This window comes from Callionymus lyra, chromosome 5 (assembly GCF_982586985.1).
Source record: "Callionymus lyra chromosome 5, fCalLyr1.hap1.1, whole genome shotgun sequence".
Lineage (NCBI taxonomy): Eukaryota > Metazoa > Chordata > Actinopteri > Syngnathiformes > Callionymidae > Callionymus > Callionymus lyra.
Window position 1 is genome coordinate 32,145,418 of NC_141822.1, and position 17,059 is coordinate 32,162,476.

At 39.2% G+C, this 17,059-nt stretch overlaps 1 protein-coding gene across 2 annotated transcripts; it reads right to left on the reverse strand.

Moving 5' to 3' along the window:
* Positions 1 to 607: 607 nt before the first annotated feature.
* agpat2 (1-acylglycerol-3-phosphate O-acyltransferase 2 (lysophosphatidic acid acyltransferase, beta)) lies at positions 608 to 16,009 on the reverse strand. Of its 2 annotated transcripts, XM_087791999.1 has the most exons (6): positions 15,635 to 16,007; positions 7,527 to 7,660; positions 4,860 to 5,035; positions 4,701 to 4,796; positions 1,670 to 1,742; positions 608 to 1,609 (listed from the first exon to the last, which is right to left on the reverse strand). In XM_087791999.1, the coding sequence occupies exons 1-6, from the start codon at positions 15,808 to 15,810 to the stop codon at positions 1,452 to 1,454; spliced, it is 813 nt and encodes a 270-aa protein (XP_087648125.1). In that variant the 5' UTR covers positions 15,811 to 16,007; the 3' UTR covers positions 608 to 1,451. The 2 variants fall into 2 exon arrangements, with proteins under 2 accessions (XP_087648125.1, XP_087648124.1); XM_087791998.1 differs by having other exon boundaries at positions 608 to 1,742; positions 15,635 to 16,009.
* Positions 16,010 to 17,059: the final 1,050 nt, after the last annotated feature.

A 17,059-nucleotide genomic window follows, 5' to 3' on the forward strand; every position in this document is an offset into this window, starting at 1 on the left:
AGTAAAATGGTAAAAAAAAAAAAAATCTTCAACTCAAAAGGAATTTTCTACATGAAACACATAAAATCTCTACATGTGGAAATGCAATTTTTTATATAAATGTGTTTTACGAACTCAAATTAAACTTCTGTGATGGTAAATGTACAGTACTTTGCAAAACTTTTAGGCAGGTGTGAAAAAATGTTAATAGTTTATTTTCATATTGATGATCATTAGCATCTGTTTGGTAGAATTGGTTGATCATACACATCACTAGAATCCTGTAAAAAAAACAACAACCTGACTTTGTGCAAATGTACCTCGAGAATTGATACTGGTTCGAAGGCAAAAGGTAGTAAGAACAAATATTGATTTGATTTATATTTTGTTCGCTCACTTTGAATTTTGTAAATTGTTAAACATAAACAATAATTATTTATATTTTTTAAAGCATTCTTGGTTTACAGCATTTTTTCACACCTGCCTAAAACTTTTTCACTGTATGTACTTTCATATTTAGACACCCGGTTTACAAGTTAAAATATCTTATTTCTCCATTTGTTTATATTGTGAAGCAATAGCACACAGTATTCCTTATTTCAAACAAATCACACCAACAAAATCAAAATCCCTGTATATCCAAGGTCATATTTTACTGATAAAACCGTTTCAAACTAAACAGTATTGAAAAAATGTTGAAAAAATGTTGATTTCAAAAGTGAAAAATTTGAAGACATTAATGATGTAGCAAGTGTGTGAATGTTTAAGTAAATTTACTGTGACAAAGTTATCTTCTACATGGTTTTTCCTTCCAACCGTCTCCCCGATTAGTCAGTGAGCAGGCAGAATCCTTCTAACAACCACACAAGCTTAACTAAATCTGGAGGAACCCAAACATGGCACCGTTGTTAGCTTTGGAACAGTGAAGTGAAGGAGCATTGCACTGAAATCAAAAGGAAAGAGATGCTTCAGAAAAGCAGGCAGAAGAATCAAACACGCGTTTAACAGGACTGACAGGATGACACACTCGTCCTGGTGAGTCGACGTCATGAAGCTCGTCATAGAGAGACTTTGATTGAGAAGCTCTTGATCGTGTGATGTCAACACCTACCGCTCGTGGAGACCCCTCCCCAACTTTTAAAGGAATTCCAAATTGAAAGTCATGGAAAGTCAAGCAAAAGGCATCTTTAAAGGAGTAAAGAGAAACTAAAGAAAATATTTATGTTCTAACAGAAGGCATGAAGAAAGAAAAAGATGGACGGCGCCATCTGCAAGGCATGCATGGAAAATAAACCCACATCCATAATGTTCGGCATGAGTCGTCCGTCACTCCGCTCGCGGCGTGCGAGGGTCAGGACTGTTTTGTGTAGAGGGGAAGGGGTCACGTGACCACGAGGGTGTCCTGTCCAGTGTGGAGCTAGCATGGCGGAGTCTTGGCGCAAGAAAGTAAGAGGCGCGACCGTGGGCGAAGTTTAGTGCCTCACTGGCCCGTTGCTATGGGTTACAGAGTTAGAGATCTCCTTGAAGGCCGAGCTCATCACGTCGAAGGACTTGTCGGAGAGGGAGGCCACGTCCTCCGAGGTTAAACCCTTCGTGTCGATCTTTGGAAGGATTCTTATCCTGATGGTTCCTGGGAGAGCAGAACGAGTCAGCGCGCGAGTCAGACTCAGAACCAGAAGAATCAACTCACCCGAATTGAACTGCTTTTCTTTTCGAAGGTAGAAGTTGCTGTACGAAGAGAAAACCACTGGTATGATCGGCACCTGCGGAGCGAGGGAGGAGGAGTCACATGACATGAAAGATGCCACAGAAGTAGAAAATAGTACTTTAAAAAAGGTTAACAAATACATTGTAAAACTGTTTACTGTCGGGGTTATAGCCCCTCTTATGGCACAAGTAACAGTAAGTAAGTAACAAGCATGGGCAGCTGATGGACATTGTTTTGATTCTTCATCCAAACTGTGACCAGTATTGTGAGGCCGCTCCCCCGCAACAGATCAAGCCTCCTATTTGATGACAACCCTGTTGCTAGCAGCAGGATTTAACATATTTCAAATGACTTGCTCCTAAAAGTTGTTTTAGTAGCCTCTAGCACTTACACAGTAGGACACCCCAGAACGAGAGTCGCAAGTGTCCAGAGGTACACAAGGATTGAAAAGTAGAGCAGGTGAATTGTGTTGATCAAGTTAGAAAGCGAGTCGGAAAAGAGATTTTATTTTTGTCTAAAGGTTAGTTGGGCAATAGTGATAGATTCACTTTGTTTTTGAGTTGCACTTAAAATCATCAACACACTCCACGCTGTCCACCCACGCTGCAGGAAGGACAGATCCGACTGCTCATTAAAGTCACTACTGTTATCGTTATTGACTAAGAAAATAAATAAAATGTTTGAATTAATGTTTTAAACTCCCTCCCCCATTGCTGTAGTGTATTGCACTTGTATTGTTCTACTGTTAATTGTTGTTGCTACGTTATATATTATTATATAGCTTCACTATATTTATCATCCATTAGCAAAAACAAGTATAATAGTATTTTTGTGTCATTTTAGATAAAGTCAAAAAATACATTTCATTTCTTTTTAAAACATTCATTACACAGTCTGCTATACAGAGTTACTGCCATGCATCAAAAATGCCATGAAATGCAATTAAATAACGGCCATCTCTGTGTAATTGCAGACATCAAGGGGTTCAAGTGTTAAAATATGATCTTATCTTGCAGCATTTGTTCATCCAGTCATATCTCCATGGTAACATTACATATTTTGTTACATCCCTCCCTCCTACAAGTCTACTGCTTCTTGACATCGAGGAAATTTGTCTTTAGTGGAGACAAATCTCTTCATCCTCCGGCATATAGACCATAAATCCTCCTCTATTGAGTCGACGAGCCAAGATCTGTCCAGATAGCCAACATTACTCCTCTCAAACCATGAGAAACAAACAGAAAACGCTCCACTGCGCTCGATTCACATCGTCTCTGCATGACACAAGCGATCTCCGTCTCCTCCGCTGCTACTAATAGAGGCGGCTCTCTGGAGACCCCTGTGAGTGGCCCTTCAGAGGGGCTGCCTGAGCCAGCAGAGCCTCCCCTCGGGGGGCTTGTCCTGCTTCCACTCCATCCAGCCGACTGGTACAAACGCAGCAGAGAGATGGAAATAGTCATGGATGGAGTCTCCAGTGGAAAGTGAAAATCAAAACAATGGCAGTGTTTTCCAGACCTCAAATTAACTCAGTCCGCCACCTCGCGCCAACACACACACACGCAGGAAAAAAAGGAATCAAAATATTTCTCCTGATAGCATCCAAGCTAGGCAAGCCCAGAGCCAAGTGTTCCCATATAGAAATTTTAATAAGTGTAATGAGAAGCAGTGCTGCTGATCCTCCAGACTGATATCAATCTTCAGGAAAAAGTTGAAACCTTTCTAAGGTCATTGTTGTGCTTCGTTGAAATTCATTCCACCTGTTTTGAGCCGAGAGTCGACTCACCTGCATGAGAACTTGACAGAAGAACCAATCCTCGGAGGAATCGAACCAGAAAACTCATAATCTGATGCCAGTTCCATTTTCCACTTCATTTTCTGAAGTCGACTTCTTCTTTCTATTAGAGTTTTTATTTTCTTACAGTGGACAACTTTTCTGTTTATTATTTTCTATGTTATTACATCAGTCTAGTGACCTTGAGATCTTAGAGCTGTCTTCAGCAGGTGATGTGTGGCTGTTGACCTCAATCAGACTCAATTGCCCCATTAGAAACTTCTCAATGAGAAGCAGTGCGGATGATCGGCTCTTCCACATCTAAGACAATTGTTTTCATTGCGAATTATTGTGGTAGTCCAGTCCAAACTGGAGATGAAAAAAGGTGGATTGAAAAGTATCTTGGGAAATATACTGAGCACATTTTTTTAAATTTCGAAGGGAATCAAATCAATGACTCTGGACTTGAGCACTTTTCTACAATTGAAAATAATGTATTATTCTAAATCTGGAAACTCCATTTAAGAGGTTCACTCTTCATGAACCCTGGTATTAGCCACAGTACATCACGAAGCTGTCCGGGCAGCTTGTGAGGTTACTGGCTCCCTCGTGCGTCCAGATGGAGTGATCCAGTCACAGAAGAGGAAACACTTACTAGGCCTGCGTCTGCTGGAGGCCGGCCAGTTTAATCACAGCTCTCACTGGCAGCAGCTTTAAGTGAACAAACAGAACCGAGGTGTGTGTTTCAGCACATTAAAAGTTAACTAGGAACTTGTGGAGGGACGTGATGGGGTTAGAGATAAGACAAGCTGGCCATGAGAAAGTGGAATTTAAAGCGATCACAGAAGCTGTCGAATAATTTGAAAAGTCTTTGGGTTGACTTTCAAAGTGGAGTCTGTTACTCACATCACGGTTTCTAATATTCTCTAAGGCACAGGAGTCTGAACTCTTGTGCAAGTAAATATTTAAAAACAAATCCTGTGGGTCGAATGAAGGGCCACTACTTTAGACGTACCCGACATCCAGTACAGCAGAGAAAGATGAATTAATTTGAATAACTTCTGTGCGTAATTTTCTTCCATCACAGGCCCATCAGTGAAAAACATACATTTTTCCACCCTTGGTAAAGTGGACTTGAGAAGTTCAACTCCTACCATCTTCTTTACAGTCAAGGTGTGTTATTTTCAAAGATTTTTTTTAAGATCAATTTTGTGTTTTCCAAAGCCCCCAACAAGAACTCACTTGTGCCTGCACTGCCAGATGAAAAGCTCCTTTTTTAAACGGGAGCAGGTTCCCTCTTTGGTTCCGCGTTCCCTCTGGAAACACCCATAGACGAATCTGCAGAGAAACACACGCAATAAATCAACATGAAATCTTTTCGTCTTGCATCTTTGACCTCACCTGGTCGTCCAGCATGGTTTTGGCAGCGTCGGCCATGACGGTTTTGGCGTCGTTGGTCTTCTTGCGGTTGATGAAGACGATGCCGCCCAGCCAGCAAATGAGTCCCACGGTGCCGGCGTAGATCAACTCCTTCTTGGCGATCATAGTGCAGCGGTCAGGCAAGATCTCCATCAGACCTGAGGGAAGGACAGCATTGACTCGACCATTCACAACATTTGCCAAAAAAGTGAAAATGCAATATAGGAAAAACATTTAGCATTATCTTATTTTTCACACTTTTGTCAATATCGATATTATCATAATATAAAATAAATAACTTTTTTGTGAGTGTGTTTCAATCAAGTCAAATGTGATAATTTTAAAAGGTTACATTTTATTAAAAACCTTTTTTTTGGTCAGAAGCTGAGCATGACAGGGAACATTAGACAGAAATATAAATCCAAAATCTGACCTGACAATTCAAGAGTGCATAAAATAAATTAAAACTAAATTAAATCAACAAAGAAATAAAACCTTCTGTGCTGAAAAACTTAGAAAACACAATATAATAATAGATGTATTAGAAATCATTCAATCGCCATAACAGCTGGTTTTAAGGGTTCAATATGGTGAGAAATAATTTCATGTCTAAAAAGAAGCACTCATGGATTTTAAACTGTTCCCAGTTAAACTCACAAAAGCCAGCATGCCAGTGCAGGGGACTGAAGACGGTGAACAACAAGCCTCGGAACAGTGACTTGGTGTCTCCAGGTTTGGTCCCAAATGACAAACATTAGGTTTCCGTCTGGCCCTGGAGCTCTGCTGTGTATAGCACTTTTAGCCATTGTTAATTCTATTAAATCTCTAGTGTGTCTCATATGATTTATGAGGAACATAATTTCCAAACATACATCATATTGTTTATTTTCCCAGCCCCGATCTTTACCATTAACATCCATCTTTTGAACATAGTCAGTCGGTGCGTCTCAAAACATTAAAAAACATAATATGGGATCTTAACCAAGAATATCCGAGGGTCATAATGTAATACAAGTCGTAAATGTGACACATAAAGAAAAACAAACTGACTTGTGATAGATTTTACTTCTTGCAAGACTCTTATCATTTAAGGCTCTGCAGCTGCAACACGTTTGCCGAAACAATATATCAAAGACGCCTTCAACAGTCTATGGAGGTCAAACAGTTTTTGTCTTGTGCTTCGCTGCCTTTCTTCTTTCACCCCTTTTTCACAAAGTTTGACAACATCAGAAATCAAAGCGGGTGTAATTTAGGCAGACAAAGAAAACACCCTGACATTAAGAGCCCTCTTGTAGTTGTTCGATAAATAGCAAAGCAAGACAAAGTGTGAATAAAGCTCAGCCAGACAGCGAGGAGCTCTGGAACATGAGCTCACAGCTGTGGAAGTGACGGATCTCTGCTCCTTACAGTCTCATCAAATCATCTCTGGGATGAGCCAACTGTTAATGGCTGGGTGTAGCAGTTGGCATGGCAACCCGGATGCTAAATCAGTCTCTCCCCGGCTTTTATCGGCACTAATTACAAGCTCAGGGCTGCTCATCGCTCTCGTCGCTCTCCAGCGCTGATAAACACCAACACACTCAAGGAGACTCCTAAATAAGGCCTACAGAAGAATGTAGGTTTGACCGTCAGCTATTTGCAAAGATTTATTTATTTATTCTTTTCTCCTTTCCCACAATAAATTGTTCACCTTTTAATAATATATTAACAAATTAAAAACTATCTCCAGGTCACTGGTCTGTTGTCGGCAGGAGTCAGAAAGTTACTATTATTAGGAATGGGGTCAGGGGTGAGCTTTCTTTGTTGAAAAAATAACCTAAGCTTTATCATGATACATTTTGACCACTAGATGGCACCCTCAGTGAAAATGATGCCAGGTTTCATTTAATTAGTAGATCAGAACAATGAGACGCTGTACAATGAGGCAACTGAAGCTGTATGGTGAGGTCTCATACCCATCAATACATTGACCTGTAGAACAAGAGCTTTGTCTCTGAGCTCTTCTTTTAACTACCACAGATCAGTGCAGCAACTACATAAACTGCTGATGCCGACCCAATACGCCCGTCTGTCGCACGCTCCATTGTTCCCTCACTCGTGAACAACAACCCAGGATAATTAAACTCTGCCACTTGGTACAGGATCCAACCGCCTTATTCTGGCTGAGAACCATGCACATAAATATGAAAGTGCCGATTTTCTACCTGACACGTCACATACTTTCCTTTACTGTATTTACCCAATATTTTAAAGCCTTTATTTCAAAATATGATGGATTTTTTAACAATTTTAAGAAACAAGACTCTTAAAAATAACAAATAAAACATGACATTTGGTGATATTGTATGATCAGGTTCAGCTCTAAACAGTGCCCTGTAAAACCTCCCCGCCTTTCTCAAATGCTAAACTGGTTTTGGCTCGACAGTAGGTGCATCAGTTTAAGCTAACTTCAGGATGTGCATATCCTTGGTGTGCAAACAAGCAGAGTTCATCCACACAGAGTTGAAGACAGATGCTCACACTCTAAAATGAAGAGTCAGCACATTAGTCTCCTCAGATTCACGGCTACCACCTGGTCCAGAGCCAGAACAAGAGCTACAGATGTATTACAGTGCTCGCTGTCAGTGATGAAGATGTTGGAGTGCTCACCCAGAACATCCAGCGAGCTCTGGTGGTTAGAGATGATGACGTAAGGCCCTTCCGTCTGCAGGTGTTGCCAGCCGCTGACTTCGAATCGAAGACCCAGGAAGTACTTGACATGGCGGACCAATGAGCGGATTAATCTGAAAAGAGAATCAATTCAAAAGGGTTTAGTAGATTCGCAAACATGACGTTCCTCTGGACATTCAAACATCCATGCTGTCCCTAATATGTGAAAGAAAAGGTGCTGAAACACCTGCTGATTAAGAAAATAAGTTGTAAGTCTTGTTTTGCAGCTTTTAACTCAATGTTGACAAAAGCCAACTTTTTATTCCCGATACTTTATCGAACAGCAGCGGCTCTGCTGCAGTGTTGCTGTGTGTGGACGTTTTCAGGAGAAATTGAGGATTGAACACCACCAACTTTATTAAGTATCAAGAGAAGCATCAAGCAAAGAATATGAGCAGATCCTAGAAACAAGAAAGAAGAGACAAAACGAAACAGTTGACTTTGCTGTTCATTTGATTAGAGGAAGTATATGCTCATTTCTAAGCCGTTAAAGCCAGAACAAGCATTGTTCCTTAAAAGGAAAACAATATGTCGTTGTTCCTACAGTATAGCAATATATCGTATCGTCAAACGTGCATCGTGATACGCATCGCATCACCAGATTCTTGCCAATACACAGCCGTAGTTACCAGAGTTGTAATGAGGCAACTGGGCTTGGTAATTGAAGAACAAGGATGTACTGAAACATGCGTGTTTGCTTTTCACTGAGATCCGTTTCCACAGAGCCTCAACATACAAAACAAACAAATCTCAATATATCCTGCCACAAAGCCAAAGCAACATTGTGCTCATGTTCCACAATATTTCTGTTAAAAGCTCAGTCATAAGTAAAACCAAAAAGTAGTAAAGCTCTAAAGCTCTTGTTGTCTATGAAAATACATTACTTGAAGTCATTTACAAAACAATACTGTGACAAAAATGTTGAAACCTTACTTCTGAGAATGTTAATATTAGACATTTTCACTTAATCTTCCATTTGCAAAAAACATCTGACCTTAAGGTTTTAATATTGTGAAGAAATATAAAACATATTTAATCGTGTTTTCATAAGAATCTGTTCAGTGTCTTTGCTAGCTTAATAAACATTTAGCGTTTGAATTTGATAACATATACAGTACAGCTAATTTTATGTCTAAAGAGCAAAATTTGTAGGTTTTGAAGCAGTTGTTCAAAGGATCGGAAAAAGTCACACAGGAGTTCAACAACTTTTTCTTGTATTATCGAGACATTAAGAAATTGATTCTGAAATGTAATTTGATGAACCATAAAGGACTTCTGGTGTTAATGGTTAACTATGATTTTAAATAAAGTAATGTATGGTGAAACACTTATTGGGCTTACAGTTTGAAAGTTAGCAAAGTTGCACAAGCGTTAAGGTTTACGACATTGCTGTGGTGCAACAGTTAACTGTTGCTTCAAGAGTAGCTTCCACAATAATGGCAGCCATAGAGCGTCCAGTTTCTTCCTGCTTCTGCTGATACTGCTATATTTTTAAGAGCAAATTTACTTACGCAAATCAAAAATGTCCCTCGACTGACCTCACAGTTGTGACATTACCTTGGTGCTGGAAAACAGAACTAAATTAATATTTGCATGACTTCTCTTCTGTTACCGAACAGGATCAATAAAGTTCATTCATCTATTTGCATTTGCGTTCAGAGACGAACCCCCACCTCCTCTGAGAGAAGCGAACAACCGTCTCTCTCGAGTCACGCAAAAAATGCCTTGTGACTTCTCCTCAGCAGTGACTCACATCCCATCTCCACTGGATTCTGTCCCTTGTTAAAAACAATGCCAGAGTGCATCATTATTTTCATGCTGTCACGAACTAGTGAGGCAAACGACAAACAAAAAAATGTAATATCACAATATTTTGGGGCAACAATCTCTGCAGTGAATTGACTGAATCTAATCCAATGACACCCTTGTCTTTCTGATAGACCTGAGCCACAGTAACAAATTCTTGTTGTTATGTTCATTTCCACATAGAACCCAACGGTTGCAACTAAAATATAACTAAATCAAAATCAGAATATCTTTTAATTGATTTGATGGAGGTGACAGTCAGACTAGCAGCAAGAGTAAAAGTTAGGTTTCATAGGACAGTAATGACAGCTGCCATGATGTACGGTTTACATTTCCATTTTTAGTGGAAAGTCAAACTTTTTCAATATTTTTAAACTATTAAAAATGTAACCTCAACATGTGTTTTAAGCTTTCACATAGCATTCATTAATTTGTAATAGTTGATGACAACTGAGTATGTGTGCAAGGGCCATATTTCATGCTTAAATACTTAAAAATAAATGCTTTTTTTCCAACATTTATTTATATTCAACTTCTTTGCTCCCTTTATGCAAAAAAAATCCCTGAATCGTTAGACTTTAATCTCACTTCAGATCCACCAGTCAAAGGTTCGGAAATGCCTTGTTTAGGGAGTATGATGAACCAAGAATGTCAAGGACGGTAATAGAGAAAGATGACCAATGAGGTTCAGGGATGAATAAGGACATGAAGGTGTGACAGACGAGAGGATGATGAATGAAAAAATTATTAGAATATCCATTCTGACTTGATGTTGTCAAAATGGAATAAAACAAAAGTTACATGCAATTATTCATGTCCCTGTATGTCTCTTCAACACAGACTCAAAAGAACATTTAAAAAATAAATTACACACAACCCATTCTTCACAAGACTTGAATAAAGCTTGAAGAGAAATTAAATGTCATGAGAAAGGCAATACTTAATTCGTTGCCATGTGACAAACTAATGCGGCCATGTGACTTCTCGCCTGCTGTGAAACTGTTGAAACTTGCAGAGCCAGAATAAACGAGAATGCTGCGATTTTGTGAAATCACCTTTGAACTGAAATACGAAGTCTTGAGAGTTATCTTCCAGGGCACCGAGATAACACAGTCACGTTTAGTGCAAAAGCCACTGGTTACGCAATGATTCAGTCCGTGTTACTGCAGAGGTTGTACGAGGGAAGGAGACGTTGCTCTGAGCTTTACTTCTTACTCATTGTTACAGTGGATCTTAGCAATTGGAGCTGACATTGAAGTTGGTGTTTAGCTGCTAACTGAAGTGTTAAGAAGACAAACAAAGATGTTTGATGAGGTTTTAAGGTTTATGTTATAAAATCATTTTGTCCGAGGCAATTCGGTTAAAAGCACCATGTCTGAACTTGCCCAAATAAACAAAAGTGGCACAAAGTAATACAGAAATACACAAACAAAAGTCTCTTTGCTGCAAGAATAAACTAAATATGAACATTTGAATACATACATTCACTGCTTAATGATGTGAAGTTGTACACTCATTGACATCTATGAACACAATTTCACAGAATTTCAAACTAAACAAAAATATACCTGCCTTAGTTAAGGTACCACAAAAAAAGTAAGTACACAAGCATAAGAGTACTGCAAGCAAATGTTTTTAACAACAAACTATATGGAAACACATATACTGTAAACAAGAACATTACATAAACACACAGTCCAACCAACACATCCAAGCTAGCAAACACAAATTCCTACAACAGACATGCACACAAACACAGACCCCTCCAACTACACCAAAAAAAAACTACATTAGTGATTGAGTGATGGAAACAAACCTTTCTGAAGGGAAGATCTAAATAATTTGGGGTCAAGGGAAGTTTATAAAAAAACTTTTATTTATTCAGTTAATAGTATATCCAAGTTATATACTTCAGTTAGAAGTGGAGTTTTGACAGGGATAGACAAAGGTAAGTGAATGATGTCGTTCACCATCCTAAAAAGAACTATGATATCAGACGCTAAATATATAGATGGTCCTAACATAAGTAGCTAAAGAGGCTCTTGGAAGTTTGACTGGCGGTGATCAGGGATCTAACATTGGATGGACGCCGACTGGTTGGTTCCAGAGCAAATATTTAATATACAAATTGTGTGCATATACACTTTCAATAGTGACATGTTCAACATAAGTGCATTCTTAAGGTAACACAAACTCTATTGGAGCAGGTTAAAATTTTGATGATTGAAAAAAATATTTTAATTTCCTGCTGCTCACGTTTTACACACAAAGTCTTATGTTTCAGGAATAAGATCCAATGAGACCCATAAAAGCTCACAGGAAAAATGCTAACTAATATTCACAATAAAATGGACAAACCCATTTCATCTTCATCTTAAAAGGTGACACAAAACATATTTGACAGAAATTAAAGACCAGAAATAGAAATTAACACATTTTACAAATAGACACTATGTCACCAACACAGACGGCCAAATGTATACCAACCACCTCTAGACCACAACAATATTTAAAACGAAAGTTGTCTAGATGTAATTTAGTCACACAGGATTACTGCGGTTTAGAGTTTGAGCTCAAGACGGCATCTCAAATTCTCCTTACACAGACAGTAAAAGGTCAGTCACACAGCGTCGTGCTGGACTACTGGCTTGTTAGGTGACAGGAACAGTCAGACTAGCGACCCCCGCTGATGCTGGACGTCTTTACACGGTGGGACACTTGAGTCCAGTCATTGTTGGAGAGGATACAGAACCACTTCCTTTATTCAATGTCATGAGATCCTGTCGGCGCATTAGTGAAGTCATTGACAAATAAAACTCATCACATCCACAAGTCTCTGCCTCTGAAGATCATCTGGAGTTACAGTATCTATGCTCCCCCCTCATTCAACTCGAAACACTCATTCAAGAATTCACTCGAGAAATGCTTGTGTGGGAGGAAGTCACTATAAATGTGTGTGTGCTCCTGCAACTAAAATGTGTTTCTACAGATGAGTGAAGGTACAGTGGACTTTAAGTGGTGGATCACATTAAATACCAATATATCAAAGCATCACCCAGATGCGGTAATAGAAGGGCATTAGCGGACACCAACGCAGAAAATGAATGAGATTAAGTCACTTGAGAAAATATCTGTAATTACCAACAAAATGAGTCACAACCGTCCAGATTGGGACAGTCGTTGCCATGTGCTAATTGGAAAAACAATTTCCCGAAGGAGACCTCCAGAGGGATCAATACATTTCTATAGATCTATCCATCTATCTATCCATCATGCTACAGTTTTTAAAGGCCACCAGATGAAGCCTCATCCCATGCCATCCTGCACAGGCATTGGTGAAATGATATCAAAGGAAGATTTTTTGGGGGAGGCAGATGGAAACAGCCAAGCATCACCTTAGCAAGGGGAGACAATTGGCATTGTTTCATCATGAATATTGGAGATGAGAGAATAGGAAGACAACCATTGAGGTTTACGAATGAGGTGAATGAAGTAAGGAAAAGGACAGGTTTGACTAGGAAGGTTTGAAAACAGAAGAAATTTCTTTGAGCTATCACTCTATTGGGTATTCTGAGCCTCATTCACACTACATTCTCGTTTAAATGCCAATGGCGGTTGCCTTCCTTTTCTTGGAATTCATAGCATAACTATAAAGAGTGGAAGTAGTAGTAGTTTCTATGATTGTTGTTGCTGTTGTAGGTAGATCACATTAGGGACTTGGTTAGTTTAAAAAGTCAGACCTTTTTTAAGTTAATGGAAATGTTTTTTGGCATCCTAGAATATCTTGAATGTTTACTTCCACCTCCATTTTTTATGACAGGGGTTCTACTTTCAAGGTTGCAATTGCAAATATGTGACAAAATGTCCCCTGAGTCGGAAATGCCCAGCTTAAGGTGTGAAATACACACTGCGTTTCCTTTGACAAAAGAATGTCACGACACCTGGAGCGCAAAAGGGGCGAGTTATGTTTCACTTTGTTTTACGGAGCTCATTGTCAATCGCAACACCATTTAGGGGAATGAAAGCAAGCCTTACTTAAGCTTTATGGGTCCCTTTAACTGGCAGTAAAACAAGAAGGTATGTTCCAGACTGCAATAGTCTGCCATGCATGTCAGATGGAAACAACAGTGGGTTTTGTTTTCAAACATACATACATACATACACAGAGCTCGTCATGTATGAAATATAGTTTAGTTCTAAGTCCATGTGAATAGCTGTTTTCCACATACTTATTAGCGACAAGCAAACAAGAGCGGTACAGCATATTCAGCCAATAGATGCTTTTTTTAGCGTTAGTGTGAAGAACTGACCCCAGTGGAGTCACTTAGTCACGGTCAACAGGTCCAGATAACCTTTGGGCCGACAGAACGGTACACTTGTGCAACCTGACACCATGGCTGCATCTTACATGACTGAAACTGTTATCACTAGAGCTACAGGGCAGTGTGGTTACCGACAGCTCGGTAGTCAGCAAATCAAGGCCAAGTAGGTCTGCACACCAGGATGGCCTCATAACTATTCAGACATCTAATCAGGACGGAACTTGCCATCTGGCTTTTAATTTCCTGAAGGTAATTACTGGTATGCAGTAGTTTGTGTCGAACAATTAGTTTAAGGTTCAACACTGATGTCAGGCTCTGAAAAAAACATTTGTTCTCCTGCTCTTTGGGTTTCATGATATTAAAGTGCTAAATTCATAAACTAGCATGGTGATTCCACTTTAGAGGTCATTTTGGGATGTAGAGATAACCGTTTTTTTTACACTCATGCAAATTATTATCTCTTAAGACATTTGGTTGTAAACCAAGTTAATGATCATAATAATGAGGACACAGTGTTCAATTATCTTAAGCAACCCACCAACTTTAAGTATTGGTTATTTGTAAAGCGCCTTTCTAGATCAGGGCCACAATCAATAATCATACGTCAACAGCAAATAAAAATCATAGTTAATCTAAAGAAAAATTATCATATTGACTGAACCTGAAATAAACAGATTAAACCAGGAATACAAATTACTCCACTGATCTTAACCAGAAACTCTTAACCCATATCAAGTAGACAACAAAATATGTTTTGTTTTTTCCCCCATTTCAGTCACAGGGAGGTAATTTATTTTATTTAGTATGCTGTATGTACAAGTGAGGAAATCTTCCCCAAATACAATTGGAAAAACAGAAAAACATTAAAATATGTTATCATCTACACCTTGTCCCATTATTGACCTTTCCTGGAAATATATTATTTAAAAATCTTTAGAATGTTTGAGGGTTTTTTTCCACTAACAAACTGAGACACAACAAATTCAGTGGTGACAAAAATATCCATATTGGCAAGAAAAACAATGAAATTGTGTTACATTAAATTGGGGATAGAGGGACTATACAGGTATACCATTAAACGTGTGGTTCAGGGGCTTACTATATAGCAGTGTTGAGCTAAGAAGCTATAAAACATATAATACTAATTAAAAAGGAGACCAATTATACTTGTTATACTAGTAAGTAACCAAAAAGATACTTTCAGGTAGTGTGTCTGATTTAATACTAACCAGCCATTTCCACAGTGATATTAAATTATCAGCACAATTATAGTTAGAGATATTTAAAGTCTTTTCACATTGTTCTCAACTGCTTGTGATACTTATTGGTCAATACATTATTTCCCCATGTACACATTACTTAGATAAAGTAAAGAAGTGCAGTTACATAACTGATTTAAGGCGCTGTCTGAACAGTTTTCAAACTAAAAAAAATTTAGTTTGAAAAGAATCAAATCTGTCAAAACATGTACAACAATGAAGTACTGACTTGGTCTAAAATTTCGCCACCGTAGAGAAATGTGTTGAACAATGATGCCTTTGTTATTCTTCTTAACCACACTGTCTGACAAAACGCAAAGTTAAGACTCAATGGAACAAGTTATTATTTTCTGTAAATTACCTGCTCCTTTTTTTTTTATCGCCACAGGCAACGTTTTGTTGTTTGTTGTTGTTGTTGTTGTTGTTAGCACTTTCGCTTTTTTTCCACACACTACAGTTGCCTTCAGCTTCGAAGTATGATTATACATGACAAGTTTAACGAGGCGATTTGGACTAAGTTAAATGGTTTTTAAATGCCCGTTACTTCGCTGTGTTTTTGTGAAATATGTAGTTTTATTTGGTGTGTTGTGAGATCTGCTAGAGGCTAGTTAGCAGGCGAGCTAACGTGGGCTAGCTGTCAGCGACATGCAGAGCAACTCACCGCATGTTCTCCACGTCTCTGCCGCCGCTCTTCAGGATACACAGCGGGATCGCCAGGAGAGCCAGCACCATCATCCACGCCACGTAGAAGCACTTTTTGAAATAGAACACGAAAGTGCTGCTGGTCCACATCAGGAGCGGGACCAGCAGCAGGGCGACCATCCACAGCGCATCCATGGCGATCCAGCGGCGGTGGAGACACACACGCGGGGGAACCGTGATCCAACCAGGCGAGGCTACGGTGCTACAGGACCAGGCAGCTCCACGACCTGGACGAACATTCCACAGCCAGTCCGGTTAGTGTTTTGTTACAGCCCGGAGGTGGCAGACCTGAGGAGTGAACGTGGACCTCTGCTCATCTGTTGCTAAATGGCATCATGAGGTGGAGTCACCGCGTCATCAATGTTTTCCTATTTCCGGGTGCTGGACATGCCCTCAACATACACATCTATGGAGTCAATACATTTTTAAATTAAGCATAATGTCATCGTTTTTTTCTTCAACATTTGCCTAAGTTCTCCCCATAATACATTAATAACAGTTAGAAGAGTAGGATTTAACTTTCATGTGCCAGGAACTGAAGAAAATACACATAAAGAAGTCCACAGAATCCAGAAGTAATGGTGACATTCAAACAGACACATGTCTGATGACAACCTGACCAAATCAATAGAATACAAATGTATCATAACATTTCTATGTAAGAAATGCCAAATAAATGAAGGTTTTGTAGTGATATTCAGTCACATATATAGACAGCGTAATGTATCCGTGTAGGAGCTTCTATTGATTAAACGTTTTAGCCGTAGCTTCAGATCACAACACATGTAAGTAAGTAAGTAAGTAAGTAAGTCATTTTTATTTGTATAGCGCTTATCCAGACCAGGGTCACAAAGCGCTTAAACAATCAAAACAATATTCAATAAAGTATATACTTTAAAGGGCAAGATAAAACTAATAACACAACAGGAGTTCCAGAAAATCAAGGAAAAGCCTGAACAAATAGAAACGTCTTAAGATGTTTCTTGAAGGAGTCAGTATATCCATCAAGCGCAAAGAGAGAGAGGAAGATCGTTCCAAAGCTTAGGAGCAACAGCCTGGAAGGATTTCTCTCCTCTGGTCCTGAACCGTGTGCGTGGAACCATCAGTAGATTCTGATGCACAGACCTCAGAGCCCGAGCTGGGATGTAAGGCTGGATCAGATCAGTGTCATCCTGTGTCACTTCAATTGTCCTTGCATATAGTCCCTTAATTTATGTTATTCTTCATATTCTTATTTCTCTTTCACATGTGTCTTCGTTTTCCTTATCTACTAAAGCGTCCTATGGTCCTGGCCTTTGAGCCACTTGACCAGGTCCCATTGGACATGAAGTCCTTTTTTAAAGCCTTCTGTGTGTCTTCCACCGAACCCAGAATTCTGTAAAAA